The sequence below is a fragment of the Vidua chalybeata genome, chromosome 8, assembly GCF_026979565.1.
Source record: "Vidua chalybeata isolate OUT-0048 chromosome 8, bVidCha1 merged haplotype, whole genome shotgun sequence".
Lineage (NCBI taxonomy): Eukaryota > Metazoa > Chordata > Aves > Passeriformes > Viduidae > Vidua > Vidua chalybeata.
In genome coordinates, this window is record NC_071537.1 from 34,252,237 (window position 1) to 34,278,635 (window position 26,399).

Sequence of the window (26,399 nt, forward strand, 5' to 3'; positions counted from 1 at the left end):
AAGAAAGAAAAAAACCCAAACAACTACTCCAAACATATATTGCTGCCTTCTACTTGAATATGAAACTAAAAGTTAGCAGAAAAAAATGTCATCTTTTCGTTTGTGGTAAAAGTGCACACTAGCTTTAACTGAAATCAGACAACAACGTGCAATACAGCCTGCTGAGAAATGTTTCACTGAGAAACTAGGGCTGTCTTACTTTCAGGCCAGAGGGAAATCTGAATTAAAGATCTGACTGCAGAAATGAAACTCCTAGAGGCTGACTAGACAATTATTGAGTAAAACAAAAAACGCACACAGGCACGTGCACTCACTCTCTCCCTGATTCTACAGGCACACAAGTAGCTGGTCTAGTTTTGAGTTTTGCTGCTGTTCATTTCCAGCACCCATTTGTTGGCCTATTTGTGGTTAGTAGTCTGGCCTTCTTTGCAGAAGAGATTTTTACCACACATTTCAGATGTACATACTTTCCCCTCACACCCTTTAAGCAAATGTGACGTTTCCTGCCCTTCAATCTCCAGAAGAATCCAGCTATTTTGACTATTCTCCTTCAATGCCCTGTAGTGCTGTGAAGATCTTCCCACCCTGCCACCACATCAGTGACAGGACTGTTGGTGCACTACTGCACAAAGCCACATTGTCCCTTCTCCTGCACCATGTCCCCTGGAGGCTCTGGCCATCATCTCTTGCTGTGCAGCTGGACTGTGTGCTCTGCCTGTATTTCATCTCCAACAACTTCAGAGAGGTCCCAGGAGCAGCTCCTGCTAAAACAGCACCTGGGCTCCCTGAGCAGCACAAAGTAAGAAGCCATCCATGGCATCGAGCTGTATTAGGCAAATGTCTGGAGCACTAGAAAATGGGAACCTGTGAATACTCTACCGTGTGTTAAGAGCAGAGCACCTCCTCCCACCACAAAGAAAGTTGGCTGCTTTCTTGCTCTGGCTTCTGGCACTAAATTGCTCATGTGTTTTTACTGAAGACACTCATATGGAAACACGTTCACAACTACTTATTTTGGCCAAAGTTTAAAAGTATTGTATCTTAGTAAGACACAGGATACAGAATTCCAAGGACTCTGAAGAAACATTTAGCCACATTTAGTCCATTTATTGAGCCTCTATCAAGTAGGTTTTGATTAACATGGGAAAAGAACAACAAGCAACATACAAAATAAATACTGAAAACAAGTTCCCTTCACAATGATTAAGTTTTCTGGGGACAAATATTAGAAGAGATAAAATGCATTCTAGTTGGAAGAAAGTGCCTCAGGCTTATTAGAAAAAAAATTCCCAGAGAAGAATATTCTCTTAGAAGAAACTATTTTCATACAGCACTACACTTAAAAACTGAATCATACACCAAAGAAAAAGCTGTGAGGGAGAAAAGGTTTATATTTAAATATAGGACACACAGTACAAAGCATTAGCTGGACTTATACTTTACATTTAGAGTTTACACCATTAGTGTGGGTGAGCTACGGACCAGGAGAGCTCTGAGTTTTTCACAAGGTTACACTAGTGCAGGCTCTAGGTGGATGCCCCTGCAGACACCTGACTTCTATCAATCAGTAGGGAAGCTGTGCCACAGCACTGGCTTGGACAGGTAACTGTTCTGATAGTGCCCACTGCCTCCAAGGCAAGCATTTATACAAATGAAGACACCTTTGCTCTTAGCCTCTCCATGCTTGCTGGAAGAAGATTCACCATCTCCCTACTGAGTTCTAGTTCAGTTTCAATGGCAGGGACAGCATCTGGATACTTCTCACAATAGTCTACCAGAAATGTGTAATATTCCAATGATGTCTGCATATTTTCCAGTTGCTTTTTGCTATCTGAAGTAATAAGCTTACCATATAGTCGTGCAATATGAAATTTAGCCACCATTGCAGGGCGAAGAACATCTTCCTCGAGTTTTTCAGGAAACACCTTATCAGGGTTCCTCAAAGAATCCAAGAAGAGTTCATAATATTTGATTGCAAACTGAGCCAGAGAATTAATTTTTTTAACTGTGTGCGAGTCTAGTTTCTCTAACCTGTTACCAATAGCTACCTTTAAATCCATCATCTCATAATAGGTGTCAGCTAGCTCATACTGAAGCTGCCTATGGATCAGCAGGTAGTACTGGGGGTTCAGGTCTGCATAGATTGGCTCCAGCATGTCTATTCTACGCTTGTGCATTTTGCAGCGCCTCTCATAGTCTTCTTCAAAGAAAGCAAGTACCTTAAACAAAGCACTGTGATCCTGAACGATTTCAATATGGTCAGTAACATAACCATCGACCTGAAAGAACTCTTTTGCCTCCTGAACATAGTTCTGACCAACCAGGAAGACTTCTCTGGCTTCTTGAAAATCTAAAGGATATACACTGCTCACTTTCTCCTCCATGGCTAAGACAGAGTCACATATATCACTTGTCCCAAAAAGGACAGCTTTTTTCCTGCCCTTCTCTTTTTCATCCTCTTCTTTTTTCCTTTGGGCTTTAAGTTCCAATTGCCTGTCTGGATCCAGCTCTCCTATGTTATCCTGAAATGAGAAAGCATGCTAATTAAAAACGAATCTGGCTTATAAAGAGTGACTGAGTCATTTTGAGTCACCTTTGAAATACAAACTAGTGAGGAACACGACAAAAGAGAAATCGTTGCTATATGAGGCCTTACATTAACAAAAGAATCATGTAAATTACATTATCAATTCTGTAAAGACATAAAATTAAGGTGGTTCAGTCTCCCTACCCTGTGTGACAAAACAGACAAAGGAATAAATGTTAAGCCCAAAGGCTCTGCTTCACAAAGCGTTTCAGCAAATGCTGGTTTAAACAAATTAAGTGAACTGAATCAAATCTGAATTAATCGAATGCTTCCATGAATGAGAACACCAGCACAGAAAACTGTTGCATATTAAGACAATGTTCTTACTAGCAGTTAAATAAGAAGGAATCTGTCAAATCAAGCTGCAAGAAAATGCAGTAGAGAGGAGGAAAATTTGTGAAGTTGCTGTAAAAGCAATGCACTGATCACTCTACAGAGTTGATCCCCTATCTGTGTGCTCTTAAGTGCTGCGTTTAAGTCAAAGCATACCATGTTCACTGGGCAATTGCTTATTCCTTGTTACCAACTGCAAATTGACTCCTCCTGCAAACATCAAAGCAGACCTAGTTTGCTGTTAGACAATGACAGCTACAGAACAGATTTTCTGTTACCTCAAGCAATTTTTGAGCGCTTTGCAGAAGATTCAGGCAATACTTAATCCAACACCGTGCAATTTCAGCTTTCCTCTCTGGAAGGTCCTGTTGGTCTGGCTCTGTTTCATCTGCTGAACAGACATAAACACAAAAACTTTAAGAGAAGTCCAGAACTCCAGCAAGACCCTCAAATGTTCCATGTAAAGTATATACTTGTATTTAATTTTCCTCATGGTTAGACAGAAACATATTGTCCATGTTAGTTTATGTAATAGTTCTGTAAACTGTCATTTCTGGTAGAAACCCGTATAGATTAACAAGGATTTGTCATGTATGAGTTCTGAAAATAAATAGATCATAATGTATCTTTAAAAAGACCTTTCATCTTCAAGGTGTTTTACTGGAAAAGGTTTCCAGGTCTCTTTGTATTACGAGAAAGAAATCAGAATAATTCATTTTCTGAGCTTCAGCTGTCTGCCCAGTAATTGTTTCTGAGGATAGTAAGGGCATTTGCATTGCAATGGGCCCCAGACTTGCTACCAAAAAAGGGAACAAAATAGGGGAAACTGCCTTTGGTTAAGCTACCTGGTACAAACATAACATTTATTAGCTCTACAACTTCTGTATTTTTCTCTCCAAAGTCTCCCCACTATCATAAACAGCAGCACTGTTGATATCTCAAGATAACATTTTCATAAACCAAAGAGATTTCAACAAAAACTTATTTCCCAGTCTTTATGCAGAAGGCAGTGAGTTAGCTGAACAGAGAGAGGACATTCCTACAGGACAGCAGGACTTCTGTTCACCAACTTCAGACTCAGACCCACTCCACTCATTATCTTTTATTAGGGAAATCAATTTCTTATTAAGGAATTAAGAATTGCTGCTAATTTAAGAAAAGGCACATTTATTACTTATGTCTGTGTTAGTTTGTATTCCAGTTAACAAGATAAAATGAAAGTGCTTGAGAATGGCCAATGCTGACTGTGTACTGGTCTTTCTGTAAGTTAGAACCTTCTGCAAGTGCACAGCCCAGCTCTCTGTGCCATGAAAGGGAAGGGAAGGTAGGATAAGCAATTATTCACCAAACAAACGGGATTATCACTACTTCTATGTGATGCAGGAAGAAATCAAGATAGAACCTAGCTGACTCATACTTGCTCCCTCTCCATGAATTAAAGCTCTACCAACTGGAAGCTTCCACTTTCCCAGGACAGGCACAGAAGGGTGTGCTGTAGATAAGCAAAGACTAGGCCTAAAACTGACACCATCATGGAACCACAGGTCCTTAAAACTAAAGTCAGTTCTCTAAAAATTTCTTCTACTGCTATTCACACTAGACTGCCAAGTTGTTCCTTTGCATCAAGGCCCAAACAACAAGGAGGGCAGCTACAACTCCAAAAACAGCCACTGATGAGGCTGCAGCATCCAGCAACAAAAGACAACACAAGTACCTTCTGGATTTGGGGTTTTAAAAGCTGCAAGTTTGCTCCCTCTTTTAAAGCTATTCCCAGGAAGCATCTGGTTTGGTTCACTGAATGACTGCCCTCTGATCACTGAGGCAAACTGCATTTTTAGCACATGTACAAAGCCAAATGGATGAACAGACACTGCCACTGTTGAAGTGGATATTGTTTTAAATTTCACTTTTACGACATTATTGCTTTCTGAAACATCAGAAACAAGCACTTTTCTTCAGAGGGTCTACACATAGCCGATCTTGAGCTGTAGTAGAAGTCACTTTTCAGAAACAATCAACTCTATTGAAAAATATTTTAGAAAATTTAACACTGGGATAAGTTTTGTACATGCTGTTAAACTTCAGTTTTAAACATTAATACATAGTGATGCTTAATTCACAATAATTTTATTCAGAACTTTTTTATAAACTTACCATCTTCAGCAGATGGCACCTGTCCAGCTTGGCTAAAGATGACACTGGCTGCTGCTAGACAATGTCGAGCCTCCATAAAGCATTCCTGAGAGAAACAGAGCAGCATTTAGCACGGGTGTGAGCAGCTCAAGCACTGCTGTCACTTGGCCAAACCCCTCACCTCAGAGAGTGAGCATACATGACCACAAGGGAAATGACGGAACTGAGAGGCTCTGGGGCATATTCCCCAGGCACTGGAAGAAAACACAATTTTTCCACACTGATTACTGAATACAGTATTTTCTGATTGTTTTTTCTGTACCACAGCCTTTCCTTTAATACTGCAATGCACACTGAACGTTCCGACTGTTCTGGCTGCCCTGATGTGAAGGAAGTGATGCCTTGTGGCAAACTACCACAGGCTGTTGGTGGGAACAGCTGGACATACAAGTCAACACTGAGTCAGAACCAGATTCCTTTACCCGTATTTGGCAGTGCACTGTTAAATAACTACTGCTATCAATGCATCAAAAAGATAGGGAAATTAGGAGTTACTACTGAAATTAGCATTAACTGCCTTAGGTAGGGCAGGAATCTTTTTAAGCATCAGAAAAGAGCATCTAAATAGTCTGGAATATAGAAATTCCTAAATAAAGCTTCCTAAAGTGTGTTAGCACTTCCTAACAGTAGATTGTTTAGAGTCAACATGTGGCAAACAGCTACCAACTGACACATTCACTTTAATGTTCACATAGGTTCAAACAACTCTTCAGCACATGCTAAGGCACAAAAGACAATAATTTATAGTAAACAATAAGCCATACCTTGGCCCTCAGATGCTTTTTGTTTTCAAACATTATAATAAACTTCTTATAATAAAAAATTTTAAATTGAATTATTAGAACCCCAAAGTTTACTTCTGAACATGACATCACATCACTGCTAATATTTCATTAACTATAGAGCTTTTCTCATGTTTACACCCCTGTTCATCTTCCCCACTGCCATCACAACACCACAGGAAAGCCACCATGTCCTCTTCAGAAAAAAACTGACAGATGCTTCATGTCAGAAGACAACTTGTGGTTTTATAGGTGCACGCTTTCAATTCATCTTGGAGCGCTGTCTCAAAGAGCTGTTTGAACAGCTGTTTCAGTTGGCAGCTACATTAATGGCACAATTACAGCAGAAAAGCCCTGGATATGCTACCTTGGAGAGATAGTACTGTGACAGAGTGGCAGCATTGCGTGCCCATTCCACTGGGTAGTAGCCACAGTACTCGAACTGTCGTTTCAGAGTAGTGTGGCAATACTGAGCAGCCTTCTCAATCATGCCCAGGTGCTGGTAGACTTGTGCCAGGTAATACAGAGTATGTGTGTAGGCTTTTTCAAATCTGGAAAAAAAAAAACAACAGTCTCTTTAGATTTCTTTTTTTTTCATCCCTAAATAAAACCTCATAATTTAAAAAAATGTAATAATAATGGAAGTATGCTGCTTAATACCCACCTTTTCAATCTTTCTTGGTCTGTGAGTTTTTCTTCTTCTGCCATGAAATGTTCACTGGGATCCAGGGGAGGATTTCCATCCTGCAAGGGTACACGACACATTTAGCAAACTACATTTCTTACTCTGTGGCACAGTGCTCCCTCTCCTGGCTGCACATCATTTATCATTTGCCAATCCCAAATTCAACAAAGTTTCACATAACCTATCTCAGTGCAACTTCTCTGGAGCAATTCCACAACGCTCAGGAGATTTAGAGGATGAAAGTCACAATTCCACAGGGAATAACAAGGCTCACAGCTTGTAGGAGACTTCTGCTTATGTACTTTAAAGCAATGCATGCTGCCTGCACCAGAGATACTCAGCCTGGATTCTACAGGACTCTACTGGGCATCTTTATTTTGTACAATAACAAACAGGGTTTTGAGGCATCAATTTAATACCAAGCACGCCTTCAAGTGTGAAATATTTGTTTGCCCAGCTGCACTGATCAGTAGCAAGAAAACATCCTGCAGGAAGTACTGCAGAGAACACGAAGTGCTGAGTGCTCAGCAGAGCTGCTGTGAAGACTAACTGCTCTGAAGGGACTCCCAGAATCCACAAGCTGGCAAGATCACTTAGACAAACAAATGAGACAACACGCAATGTCTTTGGAGGATGAAGCTGCTAAGTCTTCGTATCAGGCATAACCTACATGCAAGTTATTAAACGTGGTAGCTCCCATCATTAGAAGCACTTCTTTGCTCTTTAAACCACGAGCTCTGTCAGAACCCTTACCCTATACACCTTTTGGCATTGCTGTATCCAAATCCGCCTTAAAACAATTGTCAATAATGTTACCAGACAGCTCACAGGCAGTCCCAACAGATTAACATTGCTTATGGCAGAGCTTTATTAGCCTGGGCTTATCCCATTTCCTTTGCAATTGTGAATAACTTCAGCTGCCAATTCAAATGAAAGCATCTTTTAAAGAGAGCTTTTCTCCCATTACACAGTGCATCCTGAAGGGTGTCCAATGTTATCTGCCAGCAACAAAGCCCAGGTCAGTATGCAGCTTGTCTAACCCTTTCCTAACCCTATTTCTTTCTTAGCCCAAGAGAAAGTAAGGCAACAAATGAAAATCAGTTTCAATAAATACTTTTCATGAGTTAATACAGACTTAGGCAGGAACAGGAACAAGGGCAGAGAATACACTCACTTTACAGGGAAGAACACATACTATGGTTGTGCTGCTTCTCATTAAAAATCCCTGAACAGACTAATTTACTTGCTTTTAACAGAAGTGTTTTACTCATCTTAAAAATTGAGCAAATGTACCTGAAACTCATAGTGACAAGTAAACTAAAGCCTGTTTAACCTACCAGAGGCATGTAGATTTTTGTATATGATCTTTTAATCTGTAGGTTTTTGTTTACACCTCGTTAGTTTTTTAATTAATTTATTAGTGAATTTAATTGAATTTTTTAGTGAATTTATAACTCTTCCTCTTGTTTTCTTTAGATACAAATGTTCTAACAAGATTTGGAGTACATTCTGGCAAGACTAGAGCTATTCCTGCAAAGAACTGAAATGACACAGTAAGCAAAACTCTTGCCTCCTTCCTGTATCTACAGATCTATCTCTGATATCAAGCCTTTTGCCTTTACTTATCCTTAGAAGGAGCTCTCCAACTCTCCTTTCTAAGTGGATTTCATTAGCCCAAGCTCTTTGCCTTGGTTTTGTTTTAGGGGGAGAAATCACCTACCCAATTTGTAAGTTAATTAGACCCAGTCAGTAAACAACTAAATCCACCAGCTCAGGAAAATGTCTCCATCATGAGGAGTTTATCAAAGACTCCCTGACAGGAAGGCTTCCTGATAGCCTAGAAATGGGGAATGTTACAAAAAGTATATTCACATATTTATAATTTGTGAAAGACAAATGTTCACATCATTGTATAAATCTGTGGTTTCTTCTAAAAGGAAGACTTAAGGCATAGTTATGTTTGGCTACAAAATGCCTTGAACTCTAAGTGGTAAATAATGTTGGGGGGGAAAAGCGTGGCAAGTGATCATCACATATGATATGAATAACACTAGTGCTCTGGTTTTGTATAGGAAGCATTTACAAAAGTGATGCAAGGTTTTTAGTTGTTAGAAAGTTGTATATGTTTTTGTGAAAAATATATGCTAAAAACAAAATAAATTTGGGATATTTTTAGTTTGTAGCAAACTAACTAAAATGTTACATTTTGTTTCTTTACATTGTCAGTAAGAAAAAACTTATAAAGAGAAGTATTCTAAAAGTTTTACTCTAATTCTTATTGCTCTTTCTTTTAATTACTGTTAATAAATTTTTCTTTATACCCTTTCAAACTTTTAAACCTACTCTTCCTTTCTCCTAATCCTACCTCACAACAAGAAAAAAATACTCTAATAATTAACCAACAATAAAACGCACCACATTCATTATTACATTAACCAAAAAAACTCAAATTAACAAACCAAAACCACTACAGCTAGTCAGGCAGCAAAGTCCCAGAAGAAATATTCAGTAACCACTACTAACAAAAATTTCGTTTCAGAAAAGTCTACAGTGCAAATGTGAAGTGTCGCCCTGGTTATCAAGAGTTTTCTAAAGCCTTCTGAGTTTACATTCTTGTAGAGAACTTTCTCACACAACTTTCTGTAAACAACCTATTGTTTTGCATTCTTTCATAGAGGCGGAGAAATTTGATGTACAGGTAGTTTGTCCAGTGTCGTTGGAGAGGTGGCACGTTCACCCTCCAATCCACTGGCATCTTTTGAGAACTATAAAAGATTGGAGTCAGAAAAAATAAATGAGTCTCTTCATCGTGACCAAGGCTGTGGTGCGTCGTTTTTGCTTGTGTCATTTGGTGACATCGAAGTACCTGGCAGCACTTTAATCCACTATACCATAGCACCAGTTTAATTTCATAATAACTGGAGCAAGTGCCTGATGCTTTTGGAAGTCATGTGATAGCTGGGGCTGGGTATAAATATCAAAGTTGAACATCAGGAATTAATTAGAGGGATGCAGTATCTCTGGTTAGCCCAACTGATCCAGAGGGCAGGAATTAAGCTGACAAGCTTTTCAGCACAAGTGGGGCTTTCTTCTAGATCCATTTCCTCTCCTATCACTGTAGGCCAGCATGGCTGCAAAGGCGGAAAGAGGCCAGTGACCAACCAATAAAAAAAAAAAATTAAATCTCCACAAGTATCATCACTACTCTAAACCAACTTCATGGTAAAACCTGAACTGAACCTGTAATTTCACGAAACTAAAGTCTGCCCAACCTATTCAGCAGTCCTGAGACACAGCTACTGCTTCTTGAAGGCCACAAATGTTTTTAGTTCACTCCAGAACTGCCCCTGAGGCAAGTCAGTGTAGGAACAGCTTTGCAAAGAGCTTAAAAATAGCACAAGGGAGTCTTTGTAGGATACACAGCAGAATCCACAGCTCAAAAGGTTGTTTAATATGCAGGAGAGGGTTAGCTGTCTGTGAGATTGTCCTCTTGGATATGGAACTAAACTACTTGCCCCTGCAAAACACTGCACAGTCAGAGCAAACCATGCAAATATTAGTTTTATTTCCTTTTCCCACTGAAAGCAATGGACATTTTTATTGCATTTCCAAGATAAAATTTAATAATAGTCCTCATTAAAATCCAAACTCTACCAGGCGTCAACTTTGGATTATTAAAGGGCTTCCAAACTGGACCATTATTTTTGAGCAAAAATTTTTCTGTTTTGAAATGAGCAAGTAATGCTCTAAAATTGCCTTGTCCTATACTGCAGTACAACTTGCATCACTTAGCATAAGTATCACAGCAGCCAGTATAAAGCACAGAAACTCAACATTCCATTGCATGTTTATTTCATAGATTACTTAACCTGCAAGTGGCACGTGGAAGTAAGATCTGCCATGACATTAACACAGTACCTCTTTCATGTATTGATTATACAAGGCTTCTGCAGATTCCAAGTAAGTTTGTGCAGTTTCAATTTCATCCCTTTGAGACCACAGGATCCCCAGATTGTTCTAAAGGTAAAAGAAAAAAAAAAAAGTCACATTCCATTTTAATCACACTTTTTTTTTTTATTTTTACAAATAATTGATCAATCTTTATCCTTATATGTGTGTGTGTTCTAATACAATGGATTTCAAAAGGCAGAAATTGTGCCCACACATTTCACTGTGAGTTGCTCAAAAGGGAGGAGGTTTTCACACAGCAAGTTTCACATTAAAAATGCACTTCAGTCCTTCTCTGTTTACTCTGCTAGATAAGGACTAGTGTGTTCAAATAATGAGCTTTTTCCACAGAGTATGTTCTGCATCCAATTCATGCAGCTTTTACATCACAGAGAAATATCATACAAAGAGACCAGAAATCAGAAATTTGTTAACATGACTCCATAGAAAAAATTAACAAGAAAAAAATATGCTAGGAATGAATGCTTGTATGTTTTCAACCACGGAAAGGATGAAAAGCACCTCTGAGGTCTAAAAGTTATAGACTAATGCCTTCAAATTTAAATTAAAGGAACTGCATCTGTGAACCCAACTTGGACAAAAAGTACCTCTAATTTTATTAATAAGATGGTGTTAATAATAATCCTAATGATGTGATAATTTAAATCCTAGCCAGTGCTGTTACAAAACTCAAGAGTGCTAAAAAAAAACCCCAAAAACCTTCAAAATAATTAGAATGTGTGGCTGTATGGCAGCCCTCTGCCCCCTTCAATTCCATTCTACTATTTTTATAAGAAAGCATGTTCATAAACAACATCACATGTTGTTTATGAACTGAAACACTTTGCCGAAGGCCAGGCAGTGGAACAGACCAGATTCCATTAAGCAGAGACTGGGAAACACAGTCTTATGCAAAAGCTCAGAAATCAGAAGTGGGGCTAAAGAAAGCGGCCCAAGCAGGAAAAAGGAATGCTTCTTCCTACAAAATACCAGTCAGTGCCGTGGCAACACACTGCAGACATCCCACAAGGTGGAGAAGTACAGCCACTGATGGCAATCGCTGCTTTTCAATCAGAAATGGTTTAAATCAAGTACTCAAGCCTGTTACAGCCCTTGGGACCGAGGGCTGAGGGTTCATTTCCCAGCGCTGTGCTCAGCTCCACCCCTCAGGACAGTGCCAGGTAACAGCAGAGCCAGCGCTGCTGGACCCCAGGACTCCACACACATTACAAACTTCATCCTGCTGCTTCCTGAAGGCCCCGAAACAGTGAAGTCCATGCAGACTATGGGCTAGCACAGAGAAGAGCTGCTTTCCAGTCAGAAGCACAGTGGAATCTCTGGTCCTGAGCCACATCTCCCCAGGAAGGTGTGGGAAGATGCTATCTTTGCTCCAGCTGGAGCAGTCTCCTTACCTTCCCAAGGGTAACAGATTTGTAGCAGTGCATCCAAACCCTCACGCTGAAGGACAAGGAGCAGACGTAACCTCACTGTCCCAGACAACTCAGCTAATTTAACCAGTGTAAGACAAGCCATCGTTTCACTTCCACCTTCCCACGTACAATCCCTTGACAGTTTGATGAGGAAGCACTACGGAGCCGTCGCTAATTAGGGCAACCATTTTTGACATAGATATCTAAATAACTGCTCTATTTCATGTACTAGAAAACTATTTCATGGTCTAGAGTCAGATACCTAACCACCAGCTACCATGACAGAGTGATCAAGTAAAGGCCCTTCAGTGAATCCTCATGAAGCAAGAACTAATTTTCCCTTCTTCAGAATAAAGAGAAAATATTATTACTTCAAGCACCAACAAAACTGTATTTAGCCATCTGGGACAAAATGTAATAGCTTAGAATATAACAGGCAATGCTGAAAAACAAACAATTTATCGTTTCAGGATAATGCATCAATAAAGCATCTCCCAACATCACTCTACCAACCAATGAGTTAAGGAATCACAAATTCTGGACGTAGTGAGGTCTTTTTCTAATTTATTCTTGCACAGTTCTTACAAGTTTTGTCTCTGTTCAGAAGAGCACACTGATCAACATCCAGTTTCAATGAGAACATATTTCAGATGCTCTGCAGGCCCAGAGGCATCAGCAGGAGGCTCAAAACAGAAAAGCACCCCTCCAACAGCCACCACCTGCGAATGATTCCTTCCAGCAGGAACTGAACGCCAGGGCTGCTGTGCTTATTATGGTTAAACGAGCAGCACCTGTCAGACGCGGGAGCGCCCCGGGTCTCCTCGCAGTCCCTTGCAGAGAGCACCCGGCCCAGCCCACGGACGCAAGGCCCCGCTCCGCCGGAGCCCCTCGCCTCATGGCCAGCCCCTGCGGCCTCCCCAGCCCACCTGTGCCTGTATGTAGAGCGACACGCAGTCCGGGGACAGGCGGTGCGGCTCCAGGAGCTGCGTGCAGCGCTGCAGGTGCTCCTCGCCGGCCGACAGCTCCTCAGTGTCCATGTGGTTGACGCCCAGCTCGTACTCCAGCACGGCCCGCCGCACGGCCAGCACCTCCTCGGCGGCGCTCAGCAGCTGCTTCACCTCCTGCAGCAGCGCCCGGGCGCTGTACTTGGAGCGGTACGGCTCCGTCTCGGGGTCCTTGAGGGACTCCACGGCCGAGAGCGTGCGGGCGGCGCGGAACTTCTCGCACACCGCGGGCCACCCTCCGCCCGCCGCCGCCGCCGCCATCTTCCCGCCTGCCCGCCCCGCCCCGCCCCGCCCCGCGCCGCACCGCCGCGCGCGCGCCCGGCCCCGCCCCCCGTGGCCATGGCCCCCTCAGGCGGCGCCGTGAGGGAGCGCCCCGAAGCACAGCGAGCCCCGGCAGCCGGGAGAAGCGCTCGAGGAACGGCGCTCAGCGGTTCATCTCCAGCTTTTCTGAAAAAGATTTATTTCAGAACCCGATTTTTTTTAGCGCTGCTGAGGAGGCAAGGAGTGGTCACTGTCCGTGCTTGGATGAATTCTGTTCCCTCGCAGGGTTGAGTTTTAGGCACACCCACTGGGTCACAGATGCAGCTACTTTGCTGGGCAGAAAAAAAAAAATCTCCCAAAACACCCAGTCATTTCAGCAAACGTGATTTTTCGCCATCCTCAAAGACAGGCTGCTTTATCAAAGAATAAGACAAAGAGGAGGCTAACAGGCTTTTACTGCCTCATAAAATTCAGCTCAGTCCCATTATCTGTAGGGGAGGTCAATCGAGTGCTCCGTTAAAGTCCCCGATTTCCACTCTTGAACCAGCTGTTTCTCTTGAAGTCTCCTTGCTTGCTGTTCCTGAACCTGGAGAACCCTCGTCCCCCCTCCTGGGGATGCTCCTCCAGCTCAGGCAACTCACTGGCCACCGAGAGCTGCCAGCGCCGCGTGTCCCTCCACTGCTCCTGAAACAAGACCCATGGAACCAGACGTCATGCAAAGGCATCTCCAGACAAATCCCACCCCTGCCAAAACAGGCCATTAGATCCCCCCTGGGAGACACTCACAGTCGTATGACAAAGATAAACAATCACAAGGGACAAGAGGGAACGAAGTCGACAGAAAACTGGTGAACTCTCAAATACGCTGGAGAGGCCAGAACACAGAAAAGCAAAAGACCATAGAATTTTGTTTAATGAAATCAAGTAATATCATGGGAATGGAAATGAGAAGAGGCTTGGCAGGGTATTTTCTAATGATTATGCTGTGCTCCTTCCTAATCACTCCATTACCTATGCAAAATCCTTATTAAACCACAAACCTCCCTAACCACCCCATACGCAATCTTATATGGCAGTTGCCAATTTTCAAATCACCAGGTTTTAAAGCCAGCTCTGGCTACACAAACATACCTGTATATTACTCAGTTCATCAACAGGGATATCAAAGCACACGCCCTAAAAAAACAAACAAAAAGAGGCACAGATTTACAATGAAAGAATAAAGGCCTCAGTAACCGATCCCACTATGTATTATTTCTGATGCTTTTTTTTTTTTAGGAGGCAATTCCTGCATTATCATATAGGAGTAATGTCTAGCAAGTCTTTTAAAGCCCTCAACTAATATCAAAGCCTTTTCTTTTCCCAATAGCATATGTATAACAGCATTCTCATGATAGGTTACTATTTCCTGAGAAATGAGATTGAGTAGGGATAGTGCAGTACCAGCATTCTGTACCAGTACTTCAGAACTCCAGCCTCAACCCCTGCACAAACTGGCGACATGGGAACACACACAAAGCCCCACATCCCTTCATTGCCAAGGCTGGGCCACCTTACCATCTTCCCCTTGAGGAAACACATTGCAGACACTTTGTTATCGACCTCCTCCCCAAGCTGCTCCTTCAGCCCCCGCCAGGCATAGCGCATGGTATGCATCGCTATTGAACACTTCAACACCATGGTCACAAAGCCCTGCAGGAAACAGAGAAAAAGGTTTATCAAGGCTAAACTTGGTCAAACCTGCTGCTAAAAAACAGATTAAAAAAACCCTCAAACTGATGTAAGAACTACAAGTCAATCACACGGTATGTGCAAAATTGGGTTAGCACACAATGGCCTGGGCCACATTCTCCCTAAATGCATTAGAAAAGGAAGTGCTGTACTTTCCTTCAGTCAAGATCTCTTTGAGATCAGGCAATCACACACTATACTTGCATTCTGACAAATGTAGAAGATTCTTGACAAGGGGGGACCACAATAGCACGAACTAATCTATTTGCTTGTCAATTGTCATTAATTGTAAAATGTCATTAGTTAAACTCTCTTGGAGCATCAAAATCTTCTGTCACTTCAGTCTCTGGAGAAATCCTTTCCATTTTCATCACAAGAAAATTTACCGATTTTAAGATTCTCCAGGGAAGAGCTGATTTCAGCTAAGGAACATGCAACACAGCAGGAGCCTGGGGGTAACACCTATTCAGAAACCCAGCTGAAAGAGCCTGGGAAAGAGATGCCAGACATGGCCTAGACGCAAGCAATTCACGCATCCATCCTTGCTACCAGGGATCATTACTTACATTACTTCATTACACCATTACTTACAGCTGTTGAGTTGAGCAGGGAGCGCTGCTGGATGTGAGCTGCCCCAGAAATGTGCGCCAGGGCTGCAGCCAGGGCAGCCACTGCCCCCTTCTCATCTATCAGTTCCTCAGCTGATTTTCTGAAGTAGTCCACTGCAGAGGGAGGAACGGCCTCCAGCAATCTACACAGTTACAAGATAGGTTTAGACGGATAAGAAAAGGCCATTGTGAAGGGCAGTCATGTTTAAGATATACCCTAAATCGGTTATTTCTGAAAAAGGCAGGGAGGGAAAAAAGATAGGAACCTAAGAAGAGATACTTCTGTAATGCTATTTCTGGTACAACTGCTTCCCCCATCATTTTTCAGTACACTCTGAACCCAAACACCATGCCCATCATCTACTTTATACTGGTCAAAGCCTCGCTAATTATAATAACCTGCTTCAAGGCAATTTCCACCACAGGGGCAGCAAATGTAAACAGAGCTGCACGGAATAAAAGCCACAACCCTCAGAAATAATATAAGGAAACAAAAGCCAGGGCTAAAACACCTTCACTACTGCAGAGTAACTCCTCATTAAACCAAGGATTGCTTTTTGCACACTGCTTCCACCACGTCATCTGAGCAGACAAAATCAGTTTCCCTTCATGACAGCAATTCCCTCTTTTGTCACTGATTTCTGATTTTATAAACAAAGGTTTATTTTCTGCAAAAACTTAAAGAACATTATGTTCTATGAAAATGTCTGTGTTCAGCACACAGAGATTTTACTGATACCATCTTATGTTGGCTATACACAAAGGAGCTGACTTCTACAACACAGGCAAAGCCATGCTCACATATAGGCCTGATCCCTTAAAATTGTGCATTAAGCTCTAAGCATCTAGAGCAACATCATCTCTAAACCTTTCTTCAGAACAGGCAAATAAACTTACTTTTTGGCATCACTACTTGAAGCTTTAATGACATCTGTTGCAGAGGGAACGCCTACACGCTTAAAGGTAATACCCTGAAATCAAGAAAAGAAATTAAAGGTATTTTCAGCAGTCTACAATTCAATTCTGTCTAAAGCACATGACTGAGATCTCAACTGTTTGCAAGATCAACATACTCTTTACTAAGTCATTTCTAAAGCTAAAATAAAGCTTTTAAGTTCCCAGCTTTGTTAATCTGGAGCTACTTTACTCCAATGTGCATGCAGACTGTGATGCAAGGCACAGTCTGCCTTAGGCATTCCTGTCCCAGCCTGCCTGCTGACATCCAGAGAGGACTGCCAGCACGGAAAAACTCAGGCAATGCAAGAAAGAGGCCGATACAGAAACATTTACAAACACCAAATATCAGCACTTTAGGCCTACTTGTTTATAGTGCCGGAGACTCCCATTCTGGACTCGGCAACCCATGATTACCAAGTCTAAGAGTGGCAGGGTCCTTTTAGGAGCTGATTCATTTCCTTAAGCAGAGCTCTGAGGTACAACTCACCGCTTTGTGCTCGACTTGTTTCAGAAGATCTTCTTCTCTTCTCTGAAACAAACAAATGCAGATGCCAGTCCGGCCCGCTCGGCCCGTGCGTCCAGAACGGTGGATGTAGGAATCCACATCCTTCACAAATTCAGATCAACACGAGAAAACCTTATGTTATTTAAACTGCTGACATTTCAGATTAAACACAAGCTAAATTCAAATTCAGAAGCCTAAGGAGTGACACATTATGTGTTTATACCCAAACTTAAAACTACACATAAACCACTCAGGATTGCATGTGCTCCCCCACCCAAAGTATGCTGCTCAGCTTTAACAAACATTACTGACAGACATTTTAAGTTTTCTAAATAAAAAAGCTCCACTGGAGTTGCAAAAGATGAAAAAGCAGCAAAAATATTTTAGAATTTTTATGAAACTCAGCAACATTCAGAAAGAATTCAGGGAAGTTTCACAATGTCAAAACCTGAGTTTCCAGAGTAAACAAAACCCAAGACTTTAATCAAAGTTCAAACTGCAAAACTATAACTATGAAATTTTCGGCCTGGCATTTATAAAAAAATAATTAATTGAAAAATTAATTGCAACAGAACATACTTCTGATGAAACAAAGGAATAACCCACCATTCTGGCACCAAAAAAAGTTAATCCAATTTTAGTTTCCTCTAATGACTTACTTTTGGTGGTGAGCACTGTATAACAAGGTCAACCTCAGGAATATCCAAACCACGGGCAGCTACATTTGTCGCAATCAGCACTTCAAACACACCGTTTCTGAAGCCTTTTAATGTGATTTCTCTCTGTTTCTGTGGAATGTCACCATGCAAGGACTGGGCATCCTGTCAGTAAAACAAGCCATTAACATGACATTTAATGGGAGTCTAGGCTGCAGCATCTAAAGATTAACTGCAAACCCCAAAACACTGTGCAGAGCAACAGAAAATAATTACATAGCTGATACCAAAGGAGTATACAGCACCCTACTTTGTTTGATCCTTCTCTGGGATTTACTGTGAAAGCAGCATGGCCAAGAGGCAGAAATTATTGCTGCAAGTTTTTAGTGTGGATGGTACATAGGCAAACCATGTATTCCCACCACTGGTCGCTCTCCATAAATCAGCATTTACTATCAAACAGGATTTTCTCTGAATAATATGCAGCACTTTTCCTCACATTCAGAAAAAGGGCAGTAATTCAAGCAAGCACAAAAGACTTGCTCAACAGATCACCTTGGCAAGCCTTCCAAGGGCAACAAGACATTTCATTCTACCATGTTAGTTGGATTTTCCTGAATGACTGTTCAAAGACCAAATGCCATTAAGAGATGGGAATCCAAAAAGCACACTAAGATGGGACATGGCCACTACACTAGCTCCTATTTCTTGCAATTATTACTATCTCCTGGTTATTTAGCATAGGCTGTGTATTTCCTATTGATCTGTGTCCTGCACTATTTTAAAGCCAAAGGAATAAATTCATCATCTCTGTCAAGAGGATATTTTAACTTCAAAGCTGAATTTTTAGAAACAAGTCTTAAAACCATGCACAGAAATAATTTCCTCCACACAGTTGCAATCTCCTATTTATTTCAGGGCATTCAACCCCTGGCTATCCCAACCACTGCTCTCCACTCAGCCCTGGTACCTGTTTGAGAGAAGCATTCATAGCCAACTCATTTGCTTCCTTTTTGGTCTCACAAAAGACAATGGTCCGCCCACGGCTGCCACTGTAGACCTGGATGATGTCCCCAAGAACTCCTGCCCTCTGAGATGAGCGACACTGTATGGCCAAGTGCTGTTTGGGAAAGAAACAAGAAACCTATGTTAATCTAAGGCACACACAGGACAGACAACACGAACAAAAAAAGCCATTTTAATTTTTTTTAAGCTTGCAAATGACACGTCCCACATGAAAGCTTTGCTTACAAAATCTGTGTGTCAACGATGTGCAAAGTCATTCCACACGCCCATTTATAAAGTCAATGCATAACCCATGTTATCAAGGCCACTTGCTCTCAGGATCTGCACTGCTCTGCGGCAGAACTCACTTCCACAGTTGTGGCTGTCCTTTGAGTCTTCTTTCCAATCAGGTCAATCTGTTCATACTCATCTCTCATGTATTTTTTTGCTACGTCATAAACCCATCGTGGACAAGTTGCAGAAAACAGCAGCGTCTGCGGGTTGTTCTCGGAGCCTGCAAGGAAAGGCCATCGACTTCAGATATCTCAACAGACCCCAACACTTGAAAACTGATAAAAAAGCAAGACCTACTCTCACACTGACAGGTTTCTATGTGCACTAAGTCTGTACAAGATGTGAAGAAACATTGCCAGCTATCAGCTTTTCATGGCTTTCAAAGCCATACTGATAAGTCTTGCTCTTAGTAATCGCTGAGAATTCTATTTCCAGTAATTCAAGCCTTTTCAAAAATTCTGGCAGACTAGTGAAATGTGGCAAGGAGCTTCACACATTAAATAACCTCCTTCTGCACCATACCTGGTACCTCACAGCTTTGCTGAACACCCCACTACATCAGAAAAGAGCAAATATTCCCTCATTGTCAGCTCTATGTGGTGACAAGTGTACAGACAGACCATAACCCTAACTCTCTGCTCAAGTCACCTCACTCAGGATGAGGAACACTGGGGATTAGGGAGTTGGGTTTGCTGTTTTTCTCACTCTACTCCTTCCAGAGATGCCACTCCAGCCCTTCAGCCTTCTGTCACCTCTCTTTGAACCTTTTCCACCTCTACCTTCCCCTTTTCTAGCATCACACTGAGAATTTAAGTTAGAGATGCACCAGAAGTTTCTAAAGCAGCATAACTGTGTTTTCTGCATTGTCCCCCATTCCTCTCCTGATGTCTCAGTTCACCTTTCTTATAGGACGATCCCAAGATTTCTTCCACTTGTTCAGCAAAGCCCATGTCCAACATATGATCCACTTCATCCAAAACAACATGCTTCACATTGGAAAGTTCCAGCTTGCTGTTCTGAATGTGGTCTTGGATCCGGCCAGGAGTTCCCACCAGAATATCGATGCCACTTTTAAGGAGATCAACTGGAAGACAAAGAAACAAGGACAGTGTCAGACTGCTAAGAGACAGCATGATAAAAAGTTAGCAACAGCAACACTCCTCATTTCAGAAGCAAAAAGCTGCTGCCCTTTAACCTCAGAATAAAGCACAACATCCAAAGTAACAGACACTGAAGTTAACTGCAGTCCTAGCTGCTCTGTCAGGAGTATCAGCCAAACCTCACTGAAGTTACACAGAAATACAGCAATTTCCAAGCAACAATCAGCTGACATTAGAACCTTCAGAGCTGTACTACATGGAAACACTTCTGTTTTCCAGCTAAACTTGGTCAAAGCTACATCTGGAGACACACAGAGCCACAGGCACATACACAGATCTCCCCTTTCCGTGGACTCTCATCTAGTCCTGGTCTATGTCCACACAAAAACACAATAAAAAAGAAATTAAGAGGACTAGACATTTCACAGAACTTCAACCATTCTTTTCCCTAAAGGTTTATTGGAACTAAAATAATTCAACACAGGCTGTGTGCTTCCTTCAAAAGCCACACCAATTGAGTTCCTGACCTAACCCAAAGTCTGAGGTGGCAAAAAGCCCATTTTTACTTATGGAGTGCCTTTGGAGAAAGTCAGCTCCAATCCATTAGTAATTCCTTGGCAGTTACTTACGCTGTTCTTTGTATGGAGTTCCTCCATAAAAACAAGCAATTGACAGTTTCTTTGTGATATTCTTGAAGTCTTTGGCTACCTGAATGGCCAGTTCCCTGGTTGGAACAAGAACCAGCACCTGAAGTGAGAGAAAAACAGACAAAAATGCAGCTGTGCTTGGGAGAAGGTGTAGGAGAAGAGTTTACTTCATGTCAAACAGCCTTCCCATCTTCATTCTACACTTGTTGCAGAGGTGCCCACAGCTTCCCACCATCCCATTAATATTCCCTGCCACCTGAAGCCTGCACAAGGAGCCTCAGAGCCAGCAAGAGGGAACAAGGGAAAGTGCTACAAGATAACCAAGACCGGTAATTTTCTTTCTTATGTTAAAGCCAGATAAAAGACACTTCAGCAACATTATTAAGGGCAACAAAGGTACAGCTCAGCGCTAAAGGGTAGGAACAGTCATTAAATCTGGTGTAGTAAGATTTTTAAAGATACAAAGTGTGATGCACTCCAGTCATACATCCTTCCTTTTCTCCACCAACCTGCCTTCCTCCAGTATCTACCCCTCTCCCCAACACTTAAGAATGAACCAATAGAACAAAGAGCTGAATTAATCTCTTAAAATTTTTCAGGCAGTAAGATTTTAAAATTTACATTGCCTTTATAGTTAATAAACCAAACGGATAAAGCAGGCCACAGTTCTGCAGACTGTATACAGTTCTACAGCCTAATGATAAGTATATGCTCTGCAATGCATGGGAACAGGTATCTGATCACTGGCACCAGGTTACCAATTCCATCCCTTGTAAGCTCCACTTGCATCTCTTGAGTATCCAGACAATGGCGGGGGAAGGAAAAAACCCAAAAGCCTTCAGTTATCACCATGGAATTTACAGTGAGAAACAACCTCAGCAAACGGAGATGAGTCCAGGTGACTCAAACACCTCCTCAGAAGAGGCAGGGGACTGAACCCCAAAGCTGCATGCCACATGCCCAAGGACAGCAGTCTGGGAGCTGCCTAGACACTGCTGCAGTGCCTGTTTGCCCAAACACAGTCACAGGGGACCCCAAACACAGAACGTGTCATTACTGTGATGCTGCAAAACTGTCACACTCTATCTCCTGATCTGAGCAAAGTAATTCACTATTACAAAAAACAGTAAAGGACAAAGAAGTCCCCACCAGAAAACCCCAATGCAACAGTAAAATCACTTTCAAAACCTGCCACGCTCTAAGGTTTTGGTGTAAACCCTAAAGTGTAAGTTACTTTTGGTGCACGGCCTCTTCTCCCATCCTGTGAGACACTCTGAAGTTTTTCAATCAGTGGAAGAGCAAAGGAAAGGGTTTTCCCAGTTCCTGTTCGAGCTTGAGCAATTACATCTTTGCCATCATAGATGGGCTGGAAAGTCTTCACTTGCACAGGGAACAGGTATTTTATACCTCGAGCTGTAAGATAATTGAAAGAGGTTTCATTAAAAGGTGAACTAACAGTTAGAAGTCCTCATGTATAAATTGCCCAAATATGAAGGGCACGCCACCTCAAACCCTGCACACAACAGAAATTGCAACTTAGAAGAAAACCATGTATCTTTGTGTTTTATTCCTACTCTTGATCAAAAGAAGCTCCACCCACACAGTGAGTGTTGAATATCCACGATGAAATAAGTCTTTGTGATGTACAGTTTAAGACAATAGGAGAAAACCTGTTTTTTCTGATACAGCTCAAGATTTTGTGGTAGCTGGGTTTTGAAGGCAAGGAGGTGACATAGTTTGTTTCAAAACATTCTAAAACTTCAAAGAGACTTTGCACAGTGGGAGTAAAACAACTCATCTAAAAGAAACTTCAGAGCAAGGAGAACTAAGCAACAAGGAGAATTTTTTCTGACGAACAAGAATTGCACATCTACCCAACACAGGGGACAAGAACCCTACAGCAATTACCTGCTCAACAAAACTAACCACAAAGAGAGATGAAAATGCCCCAAACTCTGAGAATAAACAATCTGTTTAAAGAATTGAAAATCTGTTCACACAAGGCAAATAGTCTTCATATACAAAACTGCATTAGGCTTGCCTAAGAAGCAATATTGTACACAGCAGACAGAAGATACACAGAATGATGCTGATGAGAAATGTGTCTCTAGAATGTCTGTCTAGGAATCACCACTCCATGTAGAATAATCTCATATTAAGGCATCTGAAATTGAACAAACCAGAAAACTTTTTTCCTACTAACAACAGCAGATTCTCTGAGTCTACAGTGACTGCTCATGCCATCCTTACCATACAAATGTAACACAATTTAGAAATATTTACTCTTGGCTTATGCAAGTAACAGAGCAGTTCTGACCAAACATTTACAGAAATGTCTTTTACCACATGAACTAACCTGTGAGAAGGTTGATAGTGCTTTGTGAGAGAGGAAAATTAGAGAAGGCGCCTTCTTTTGCTTCTTCTGTCAGCTCCTAATACGATTAAAAAAAAAAAAAAAAAACATAAAAAAGACTTAGTATCCCTTCAAGATGAGCATAGAACATACACTACACAGCCACTCGATAGAAGCTGTGCATTTGCTTTACAAGCACAATTTAACCAGATCCCTCCTTTCTGGTCAATGAAAAAGAAAACCTTTTTGATGTAGGCACTTGCACATATATGCTTGGTAAGTCAAAAAATGGAAACTATTTGTTAAGAATCTTAATTAAAGTCCACTGAAACCATGAGAAAACTGTTTTCCACAAAAAAACATATCTGGTGTCACAATTCACTGTGCAAAGCAGGATTCTCCCCTCTAGAAGACATCCATGTGGTACACCATGCAAAGAGCTTCCAACTTTACACAAGAGTGTACTCAAAACACAAAATTCAGCTTTTACTTCAGAGATCCAATAGGTCACATCGTTACACCTGAGGTACAGAAAGCACTCTTTTGACTCACGTTCCCACCTTAGACACAAAAAACTACCCACAGAAAAGCCCTTGCACGTTTGTGTGAGAAGTGTGAATTAATGAGCATAACTGTGGCTTTCCATTACAGAACACCTGGCCAATACTTCTCCAAAGGTGCTGCCAGAGAGAAAACGCCATCACAGCACAAAGCACAGCACGCTTCTGGACCCCAGCTGCCTGTGCAGCGGGGATGTGAAAAACGCCAATCACTTGGTTTTTAAAATTTTTAAAGTTTAATAATAATAAAATGGTTCTAAAAATAGTAATACAATTAGACTAATAAAAATTTAGAGTTAGGACAATTACAAGACAATAAAAAGCAAAGAATTACGGACGTCCGGATGCTCTCGGGCACTTAAGCCATGACAAGCATGCCTTGTGAACAAAGGAATAACCTTAAAAGCAATAGCCTGTTGCATATACAAAACACTTCATGATTATGCATGTATTTTATTTAAAACAATAACTTTATCTGGTACTTGTCAAAAAGTTTCTGTTAATTCCCAGGTGCCTTTTAGTCTAAGTCAGGCTTGAAGAAGTTCGTTTCTGTTGATAAGGAAAGCCATAAATTCCTCTCCTCTGGAAAATTTAGGGGTTTCTGTAATTGTTATCCTTGTGCGAAAATTTCCTTGATTATCTCATCTCTTTCTTGAGATAGTTAAAAAGTATTTTACATAGTATAGTTTCTATTTTAACATTGTGTTATACCCCAAAAATACATTCAACACACTACTTGAGAGAATCAACACAGCACAACTTTCCAACATCACACATATAACACTCATTGTAACTACTGCGTAAAGCCAATCATAAAATATGCATTTTTCACAGGGGAGAAACCTTTGAGCTGTGGGACACCAACAAGCTGTGACACCAAGAGCAGCACCCATGGGAAGTGCTCCCCTAGCCAGCCGCCTTCCCTGCGGGACACGCTGCACCAAACGCTCCGAACTCCCCGGCTGGCGGAAAGCACGTGGAGAGCAGCTCCCACGTGTCGGTGCACGCACTACCGAGCCTCACTCACCGCCCCGGACCGAGCGGGATGCCGGGCAGGGTGAGAGGCGGGATGCCCGGCACTGCCCATGCCCAGGACCAAGGCGGACAGCAGCAAAATGCCGACAGATGCCTCGTGCTTCCACACTGTCCCACAGCTCAAGTCGCCACAGAGCGCACAGTACGTGTTTATTAAGCCCACTAATTACTAGCAGCTCGTTAATTAACCGAGACAAAGGGTTTGCTGGCAAAGCATCCCTACCTCGGCGTCGCTGTCCTGCTCTCGGGCAGCCGGGGATGTCACGCCGCCGCTCACAGCGGGGGCAGATTTCACCGCCTGCTGGGACGCGTCGCTCTCTCCTACCAAACCGTTGCTTTTCTCCTTGACTTTTTTCGTCTTCTTGGGCACGGGGGGCTCGAAGTCGCCGTCCCCCAGCCCGTTCTCCTCGGGCTGCGCCTGCTCGGCCTCGGCCTTACCGCGCCGCTTCGCCTTCACCTGCTGCTTGACCTTCTTCCCTGGGGTCTCCTCCTGCTGCGGGAAAGCCGCGGTCACACGGAGGGAACCCCTTCCTCCCCGCTGCCCGCCCCGTGCCCACTTTAAGCCCCCCAAGCCCCTACAAAATGGCCGCACCCGCGGCCGCACGTGGCGCTCCCACCTTGACCTTCCTCCGGCGGCCGCGGCGCAGCGACTCCGCGGCGGCCGGCGCCTGGGGCTCGGCGGGGCTGCGCTCGGGCTCGGCGGCGGGCATGGCTGCCGGCTGCTCCCCGGGCAGGTGCGCGGCGGCAGCGCTGTTGGCGCTGCCAGTGCCGGGGCCGGTCTCGGCGCGGCGGCCCCAGGACGCGCGCCCCGCCCCGGCGCGCAGGAAGTGAGGCGGGCGGGCCGGCCCGCGGGGCAGCGCCGCCGCCAGCGGCAGCAGCGGGCCCGCCCCGGCGCCGCACAGCCAGCCCAGCCGCCGCCCGCCGCCGCTCGCCGGGACCGCCGCCGCCCGCGCCGCGGGGAGCCCGAGCCGCGCCGCCCGACCCCACACGGCCCCCATGCGGCCGCCGCGCCCCGGACCGCCCCTTCCGCCGCGCCGGCCCGGCTCTTCCGTCGCCTCCTCCGCCGCCTTGGGCTCCCGCACCGGGCGCTCCTCGCTGTCCGCTCCGCAGAGCTCCTTTCACGGACCTCCCCTCACGGGGCTCCCCTCGTTGCCCACCAAAGCGGGCTCGTTCCCCGGTGTGCAACAAGCCGATAATGGCACGCTCCGAGAGGCCTTAATGCTTTCGGAGCTGCGCAAGCCCGGGTGCTCGGTGGCGTTGCACAAGTGCAGCACCACCATCGTTCAATAGACAGAAATTCAGAGTTAGGAACGTGCCCAGCAGAGCCCCTCCATAGGGATTGGTTAGTGCTTTCCCTACAAGTTAAGTTATCCCAGATAACATCTCCACATGCTCGGGAAAAGGGACTTGACCCCCTAGGTAGGCGCCTTTCTGACCCATAGCCCTGAGTTTTAGTTGCAGTACTAAAACGTAGTTCACCCATAGGATACGTGGACCTTGAGTATTTTGCCAACCCAACAACGTTCACATAGATATACATCAACATACTGATTCACTTTAGCCTTAAAGCTTGTTAGCTCCAGGATGTCCTTGAGTAAGGGCTGCTGCTGCTGTTCCACTAATTAGGCTTGAAAACAAAGATCTTAAATTGCAGAATATTCTTACCTATGATATCTTGACATATTCCCCATTTTGCAACTCCCTCACGGGGTTATGGGTCTCCTC

General features: G+C 43.2%; 2 protein-coding genes across 2 annotated transcripts; both read right to left on the minus strand.

Annotated features, from left to right (window-relative positions):
- Window positions 1–1,082: 1,082 nt before the first annotated feature.
- KIFBP (kinesin family binding protein) lies at window positions 1,083–13,223 on the minus strand. The gene is made up of 7 exons (XM_053948501.1): window positions 12,885–13,223; window positions 10,499–10,597; window positions 6,560–6,639; window positions 6,263–6,446; window positions 5,075–5,159; window positions 3,199–3,308; window positions 1,083–2,522 (listed from the first exon to the last, which is right to left on the minus strand). The coding sequence occupies exons 1-7, from the start codon at window positions 13,221–13,223 to the stop codon at window positions 1,644–1,646; spliced, it is 1,776 nt and encodes a 591-aa protein (XP_053804476.1). The 3' UTR covers window positions 1,083–1,643.
- Window positions 13,224–13,399: 176 nt separating this feature from the next.
- Window positions 13,400–25,954, minus strand: LOC128791161 (nucleolar RNA helicase 2-like). The gene is given in 17 exon segments (XM_053948502.1): window positions 13,400–13,907; window positions 14,355–14,399; window positions 14,781–14,915; window positions 15,546–15,705; window positions 16,460–16,533; window positions 17,007–17,126; window positions 17,684–17,845; window positions 18,651–18,800; window positions 19,054–19,199; window positions 19,878–20,063; window positions 20,709–20,826; window positions 21,961–22,139; window positions 23,083–23,158; window positions 24,898–25,164; window positions 25,292–25,684; window positions 25,686–25,769; window positions 25,811–25,954. Coding segments are annotated over 17 exon segments (2,607 nt in total). The 3' UTR covers window positions 13,400–13,739.
- Window positions 25,955–26,399: the final 445 nt, after the last annotated feature.